Below are 8961 nucleotides of genomic sequence, written 5' to 3' on the forward strand. Positions count from 1 at the left end.
CTATCAACCTATACCTAATCCGCAATCGACCTACACCGACCCTGACCTGACCCGCTCAATAACCATGTCTAGCCTTTTCTTATCCATATTTGTTGAAGACTTGAAGTATAAGCTTCCCATAAAATACAATGATATAAGATCCCACATTGAAAAAATAAGCTAAGTGATAGTTCATCACTTTTTAAGCCTAAGAGGCTACTCTTATCACCATTTAAATGATTTTGGATTGTGACGTTTTGGGACTTGTAAAATGGACTCTTCTTCTTTTGATTGCGAGAGCGGCCTAGCAGACCCGTGATTTGCAACTGAATACAATAATAAATGTTGAGTAGAACATAAAAGAACAAAAGCAGTGTATGTATAAATTGTATATCAATAACTAACAAAATAAATCAAAATAATTAAACCGTAGCACATCAAAAGTTTGTTACCGTCCATCAACGACAAATTTTATACAATTTTGATTTCACTCGTTTATTTTCTTACCCTAATTTGCAAATTAATTTGTGCATATAAACTTCTTTATTTATTTATTTATTCATAATAATATTATTACCACACTTTTTCACGATAAAATAGTAGTGAATCCTTAACGTAGAGCCCTACAGTTACGTTTGATTGTTCCGCGATTGCCAGTTTGAACACCAAGCCTACTCATCTTCAACATTGCAGCTGCAAAATCATTGAAGAAAGCTCCCTCGTTATTCGCATAGAGTCGAACCGTACGATCAGTTTGGCCTCCACGTCCAGTGAATAGTACTTGGTCTGAGTGAAGTAGACCTTCAAAATTGGTTAAACCCACAAAGTAGTCATTGTTAAAGGCGTTCGGACTACGAACATCCAAAGGACCAAGGTTGTTGTCACCGCCATTTCGAGGGCATATATTTTGCAAGAATCGTGCATAAGCTGGAAGTATGTTTCGTTCGTTGTAGGCTCGATCACGGAACCTTAGGCACCTAGCTTGCCCTAATGTGTGAGCACCTACACAAAAACAGAATTTGTTTATTAGCTAACTATATATAGATTAATTTGAAAGTAATATAAAAATGTAATGTTTTATAATAGGATTGTATCGTAATAGTCAATATTATACGAAATAATCTAACTTTATTACTACCTCCGTTACATATTACGTGCAACTTTTGAATTATTGGTTTCTTACAAATAATACACAAAAGTTGCACATAATATGTAACGGGGTTTGTACATACTATATAAGCTAAACTTAAGCACATAGTTTCCAATTTTCGCTTATATAAAACAAAATGTTGCTATGGGATAAAAACTACTACTAATATTATAACCATGCATCCGTAACGGAGGAAGACTATTTCTAAGAGTGGACTAATAATATTAATTTTTCTATTTAGGATAAAATTTTAGAGTTGAGATTTGATCTAATTAAAGAAGTCAGACCGTTGAATTTTGTTCTTTTATGTCATATAATAATGTTGTTACGTATTAGCTAGCTAGATTAATTATTGTACAACCATTTAATTTATTACAACCAATATGAAAATGCAAACATATTGTATATCTATCTTCGCAAGAAAAAAAAAATCCAATTATCATTAGAGAATTGATGGGGTTAAGAAGAAAAAAAAAACCTGAAAGAGCAACGATCTCTCGAACAGAGAAACCTTTGCGAGAGAACAAGGAGACGAGGTCACGGACATTATCGGATCCAAAGGGAAGATTATTATCAGCTGCACCTGCTCTTGGTGTTGAAGTTGAGTCTCTTCTTCCGAATTCAAGATTCCAGCTTGGACCTCCAAGCTATACATTCCAATAAACAATTACTATATATTAGCTAACATATACAATTAGTTAGATCATATATTATTAATTTTCAATTATTGCATCATTATATTACTACCTCCGTTATATATTAGTTGCAACTTTGGGTATTATTTGTAAGGCGTAAAATATTCCAAAGTTGCAACTAATATGTAATGGAGGTAGTATATAACATACATGGTTTCTCATATGGTGGGCAATGTCAATATACTATATCTTCAGCAAATTTAGGAAAAATAATCGTCCTTTAATTTAAATTTTTTTTTTTTTTAATTTTATTGAGCGTGTTAGATAAAATATTAATTAGTAGCTTACCGCAACAACAGACTCTTTAGCAGCAAGTGCCACAATATCTGAGCAAGATACTACACCGGGACAAGTAGCCTCAACTTGTTGTTTGATGGAGTCTATCACATCAAATCCTCGCAAAGAGCCTACGTTGTGAACGGATTGTTTTTCACCACCTCGGATATCCACTAATACTGATGCATCACATCCCTGTATTTAAACGTGAATCACAACATGTTACATTTTTTTTTTTTTTTTTTTTTTTTTTGTAAAGATGTACAACTTTATTATTGGAAGTGATAATGCTAAAAAAAATTCCAAATGATCATACAATACATATAATCTATTAGATACTTACACCAACAAAGCAGTCATGGAAATGAAGGCGAAGCAAGAAAGCACCCATGCGTTGATTATTGGCAATAGCATTTCTAGTGACTGATCGAACGATAGTATTAAAATTAGGGCATCTTGAATCGTAAAAGGTGGTAGATAACCCGCGTTGAGCGTGAGTTGTGGTGGTGAAGGATAATAGAAGCAAGAACATGCAAAGACTAGCAAATGGAGCCATGTAGTTTAAAATAGCCTTAACTTGAATGAAGTTACAAGTAATTAGCATTTGCTAGCTAGGAAAGCTTGTAACAATAAGTTACTTTTGAATTCGAATTTATATGATTTTTGTTGAGCTCATAAACTATAATTATATTATTGAAAACTGTAGAAGAGGTCCATGAATTATTATTTTTCTTCCCTTTGTTACCATGTCCACGAAAAAAACCGGCAACTTATCGTATAAATATTAATTTGATATTTATATAATCCATCAAATTGTAGGTTAGAAAATAGAAATCAATATCAAGAAATATGTAAAATAACGATTCCTGAGAAGTTAATGAGCTGTATTCATGCGATTGATTGAGAATAATTCTTGCCGAATTGGTCAATCACCGTGTTAACATATAATTTGTCGTCTCTTTATACAAAAAAATTATTATAATAATTCATCTTTATTCTTTACTAGATAAAAGCCAAAGAAAAAAAAAGTCAGGAAATAGTAAGAATATAAATGGAGTTATTATTGTCATTCGTATAAGCATAAATAAGCATAATTGTATAAATACATCATTTTGTTGCTAGGTCCAAATGAGTCATAAGGCATTACGAATGGAAGAGATAGATTTTCTAGGACCTTATTCTGTTCAAATCATCACATGGATGGTTAAATATATTTAAATCGACAATTTGTTCTAATTAAAAGAGTCAAATTCGATTATAGTAAAGAACAATTCAATCAGTATTAGTATAAATTAGGTTTGATTAGTACATATAAAAGCATATGAAGTATGGATTATATGTTAAATGAGTCAATTGCCAATGGGCTTATATATGTTGTACGAATTACAATCACAAGCATATGTAGTACTTTTTTTTTTGGTATGTATACATATGTAGTAAATCACAAGCTGTATATGTGGCTTCATATTATGTCAATCTCCTAGTCTCCTACAAAATCATAATGAACTCAAGGTTTTTTTTGGTAAATCCCCAACCAGTTGTACTACGTATTAGGATTAGTAGTACTCCGTATTATTTTATTTATTTAGCCTTATTTATATAATATGGGCTGCTATAAGTCTAGTTAGCCTGTTATGTCTAAGCCGGACATTCTTGTAATTAGCTTTGTATATATGACCGACCCAGTGAAATAGAAGACCATAATAGAGTATTTTTCTCTACATGGTAGTTAAGAAGCCCAACTTGGGTTGAGTTATGATCTGTGTTATTGTTACGGACAATTCACCCGTGAGGAGGAATATTTTATACTCGTATCTCACAAATTATACCCAAAGTTCCGAATAATATGTAATGTTTGTGTAGAATAGTGTAATTCTCCTTACCGGAGGCATTCTCATTAATTCAATATATATAGGATTTACAACCTAGTCATGAGAAACCTAATTACACAAGATATATCTTTACAGAATATTAACCTATTATCTAACACGCCCCCGCAGTCGAAGCGGGAGGAGGTCGAACGCTGAGACTGTCTCTGAAATCCAAAAACAATTGGCGAGGCAATCCTTTTGTGAAAATGTCTGCATACTGATATGAAGATGGAACATGTAAGACCTTAATCTCACCCAAGGCGGCCTTGTCACGTACAAAATGTATGTCCATCTCAATGTGTTTGGTACGTTGATGCTATACCGGATTAGAGGAAAGATAAACTGCAGAGATATTATCACAATAGACTAAGGATTCCCGTCGAACAGGGCAATGTAACTCAAGAAGAAGATTCCGGAGCCAACATAACTCAGAAACAACATTAGCGACGCCTCTATATTCTGCTTCGGCACTAGATTTGGACAATGTAGCCTGTCGTTTTGCAGACCACGAGACAAGATTATCACCCAAATAAACACAATACCCAGAAGTGGAGCGACGAGTGTCCGGGCACCCGCCCCAATCGGCATCTGTGTACGAAATCAGTCTTGTCGGTGCAGAACGGTACAGATGTAGTCCATGATCATAAGTGCCTTTGATATATCTAATAATACGCTTAAGAGCGTTAAAGTGAGGTTCCCTAGGAGCATGCATGAATAAACAGATCTGCTGAACAGCATAAGCAATGTCAGGTCTAGTAAAGGTTAGGTACTGAAGTGCACCTGCAAGACTCCTGTAGAGAGAGGGATCCTTTATTAGCTCACCATCGTGAGCTCCGAGCTTCGACTTAGTGTCGACAGGTGTGACAACTGGTTTGCAACTATCCATCTTTGCCCTGTGAATAATTTCCTCTGCATACTTACTCTGACAAAGAATCATAGAGTCCTTTGTTCGTGTTACAGAAATTCCCAAAAAATAACTCAATTTTCCCAAGTCAGTCATGGAGAATTCGGACTTGAGACGAGCAATAATATCACACTTGAGCTATTCAGTGGAAGTTGTGAGGACAATGTCATCAACATAGAGTAAGAGATATGCAACATTAGCACCATGTCGCAAAATAAATAGGGAATTATCACTTTTGCTGCACACAAAACCAATCTGCAAAAGATAATTAGCAAACCGTTAATACCAAGCCCGGGGGGCTTGCTTGAGACCATAAAGAGACCTGTTAAGACGGAAAACATGAGTAGGTGCATCGGGGTTAACAAATCCCGGTGGTTGATGCATATAAACCGTTTCTTTGAGATCACCATGAAGAAATGCATTTTTGACATCTAACTGATGAATGGGCCAGTTTCTACCCATAGCAATGCTCAAAATTGTCCGAATAGTATCCGGTTTCACCACAGGACTGAAAGTCTCATCACAGTCAACACCAACCTGTTTAGACTTGCCATTCACAACAAGTCTTGCCTTGTGTCTCTCCAAATCATCATTTTCCCTGTATTTGTGTTTAAACAACCACATACAACGAATAACATTCACCCCTTCCGGTCTTGGGACAAGATCCCAAGTATGCTGATTAATAAGAGCATTATATTCCTCATTCATGGCAACATTCCAATTATGATCAAACTTGGCTAATTTCGGATTTTTGGGTAAAGGAGAAATAGCAGGAACCGTAATATTGGCTTGATATTTCGGATTTGGCTTGAAAATTCCACTTTTGGCACGTATGGCCATAGAGTGAGTGGGTTGGAGATTGAGCCGAGATTGAGGTTCAGGAACTGGGCTGGGATTGGGTAAAGACCCAAATTGAATTGTTGGAGATGAATGAGAAGGAGTGACTGGGCTAAGAGGTGAAGAGAGGGAGTTGGACAGAATGGTCCGCGGTGGGCCTGCGGGAGAAGAGGGAGAGCCGCGGCCCACCCGCGAACTGGACTGTGAGTCCGTTTGAAAGAGGGGAGCTGCTGGGTTGGGCACGTGTGTTTGAGGCGTGGCATGAGGGGTAGATGGGCCAGCAATTTGATTGGGTTGAAGGAGCATGGGGTTAATGATTGTGTCATCAGTGAAGTCCAAAAAATCGTAATCAATTTCCCTAAATTGTTGAATGTTAGCAAATGGAAACATATCCTCAACAAAGGTCACATGTCGAGAAATGATAGTTTTATTGGTGGATAAATCGTAACACAAATAACCCCGATGGTTGGACAGAAAACCCAAGAACACACATGGTTTAGACCTAGGAGCAAGTTTGTGAGGGGCGGTAGCACTAAGGTTTGGGTAACAAAGACAACCAAAGATTCGGAGATGATCATAGGTGGGAGTCCTACGATATAGAACTTCGGTGGGTGTTTTGTTTTGTATGGTTGTAGTAGGCAAGATATTGAGAATGTATGCAACCATATGGATAGAATAGACCCAAAAAGAGGGGGGGAGAGAGGCATGGAAGAGGATAGTACGAGACATATTGTTAATGGTGCGAATAATTCTTTCGGCTTTGCCATTTTGAGAAGAAGTGTTTGGGCAAGAAAAACGAAAAACCATGCCATTAGTCGCACAAAACTTGTGAAATGGGGATTGATCAAATTCACGGCCATCATCACATTGAAAGGTTTTAATATCCCTTTCGAATTGAGTTTTAACATATGCTCTAAAATTAAGAAAAATATCATAGACTTGAGACTTATATTTGAGAGGGAAAACCCAAGTAAAATGAGAGAAATTATCAAGCAATACTAAATAATATTTATGACCCAATTTGCTAGCAATAGGAGATGTCCATAAATCCGCATGAACAATATCAAACGGTGAAAAGGTAATAGTATTACAAGGCTTAAAAGGAAGCCGTACATGTTTTCCCAAAGGACAAGAATAGCAAAAATGAGAACTATTTCTCTTATTACATTGAATGAAATTATTTTTCCTAAGAAAGTCAAAAACAGATTCGCCGGGGTGGCCAAGTCTATGATGCCAAGTTGAAGGAGAGATTGCAGCTAGAGAGAGATGATTATTGCCATGAGTTGCGGAAGGAAGTGAGAATGGATAAAGGTCCCCCACACTATTGCACCTCGCTAGAGTTGTCCCCGAATGAAGGTCCTTCACAGAAAAACCGAGTGGGTCAAACTCAACAGACACAGAATTGTCACAAGCAAATTTTCTAACAGAAATTAGATTTTTAATTATACTAGGAACATAAAGGACATTTTTGAGATGGAAGGAAGGGTGGGGTGTGGGGGTAGTAGAATTGCCATAGCCATTATTTGGAATACGGTTGCCATTACCAACATAAATAAATTGAGAAATGCTCAAATTAAAAAGTTTAGATATGTTACCCGAATCACGAGTCATGTGGAAAGTGGCCCCCGTGTCCATGTACCATCCGTTGTCGGAAGGTTGAAGACTCATTGAGCTATAAGCTTAACCCAATTCCGTAGGAGTCATGGGGTGTCCATATCCGGGTTGAGCATAGTAAGCCTGTTGTTGTTGTGGACGTGGGCCTAGGAGAGATGGAGTGGACCCACGGAACTGCTGCTGCTGTTGGATCGGACCAGTGGGGTACGGGCAGGGTGGTGAAGCCCACTGCCCGTTGGGAAACTGCTGCCAATTGGGCTGACCACCCCACTGAGGGGCCTACTGAGATTGGGCCTGCCAGTGAGGCCCAGAAGCTTGAGTCTGTTGCTGTGGAGCGTTGTTGTTATTGCCTCGTCCCTTACCACGGCCTTCCCGACCCCGGCCCCGGCCATCACCACCACCGCCGCCACGAGGGTCAGCCGCCTGCTGGTGGTTGGTCTGCGTCGTGGGCTGAGCCTGAGAAGATTGGGCCACAAGAGCATGTTGACCCGATTCTTCTTGCTTCTTAAGTCGTGTTTCTTCTAAGAGAAACATAGAACGAGCCTTGTTGAAGCTTGGTGTGGGTTCGATCTGGGAGACGATTGCTGCCACGGTGTCATATTCACCCTTGGTGAGACCCGCGATAAGTTGCATAATGTAATCCCCCAAATTTTAATTCAATTATAATTTAATTATATGTTATTCTTATAATTATATTTATGGTAATTTTATTAAATAAATTATTTTATGGAAGTTTTTAAAATAAAGTAGCTTTTTTATTTTTGATTTACAATAATCCTAATCTATTTAGGAATACCACTCCTAATTTAATTAGGAAATTAACAAGCCCAAAATAAAAACCCTTATAACTCTCCTCCCTCAAATCTCACGTAAAGAAAAAAAAAAAACACTCTCTTACTTCCTACTGCTTTCACGAAGAGAAGAAAAAAAAAAAAAAAAAAAAAAAAAAAAAAAAAAAAAACCTGCTGCCGCCAGCCACCCCTGCTGCTGCCGCCAGCCACCACCGCCGCCAGCCACCTTGTCACCGCCCAGCCGCCACCTGCTGCCCCTCCTGCAGTTTGCTTCTTCTTCCCTTATTTCTCCTTCTCTTATTCTTGTTTTATTTAATTAAAGTTTTGATCTTTATTAAATTTTGTTTATGAATTCTTATTATTATGGTTTGATAGTATGTTTAGATTATAAAAGATTATAAATTTATGGATTTTGTATATCTAAAATATTAAATAAAATTTCAGATTATGTATTTTGTATATTTTAGGGCTTAAAACATTGATTTTTCATGTTTTAGGGCTTGAAAACGTGTTAAGCAAGTTAATTAGAAATACTATGATTTCATAATTGTAAAACCCACAATTTTACAATTAAAATTAATTTTCAGATTTGGTTTAATTATAAATTTAGGGTTTAAATGTTGATTTTTCATGGTTTTAGGGTTTAAAACGTACTAATTAAGTTATCTAACTATATTATATGTAAATTATGTTTAAGTTCAATTATTTTGATTATTATTAAATTTTCAGATTTTGTATCTTCTATTTTGAAGCCTCTAATTGCGTTGAATTGATGTATTTTTGGGTTTTTAACACTCTAAATTACTATATGATGGCTTTTTCAAATAATTATGCTTATGGGATT

General features: G+C 36.7%; 1 protein-coding gene across 1 annotated transcript; it reads right to left on the reverse strand.

Moving 5' to 3' along the window:
* Positions 1 to 589: 589 nt before the first annotated feature.
* LOC145617132 (cationic peroxidase 1-like) lies at positions 590 to 2656 on the reverse strand. Its single transcript, XM_081671816.1, has 4 exons — positions 2444 to 2656; positions 2113 to 2295; positions 1608 to 1776; positions 590 to 981 (listed from the first exon to the last, which is right to left on the reverse strand). Exons 1-4 carry the CDS (start codon positions 2654 to 2656, stop codon positions 590 to 592), a joined length of 957 nt encoding a protein of 318 aa, XP_081527942.1.
* Between the last annotated feature and the right edge of the window lie 6305 nt (positions 2657 to 8961).

This window comes from Chenopodium album, chromosome 26 (assembly GCF_948465745.1).
Source record: "Chenopodium album chromosome 26, dcCheAlbu1.1, whole genome shotgun sequence".
Taxonomy (NCBI): Eukaryota; Viridiplantae; Streptophyta; class Magnoliopsida; order Caryophyllales; family Amaranthaceae; genus Chenopodium; species Chenopodium album.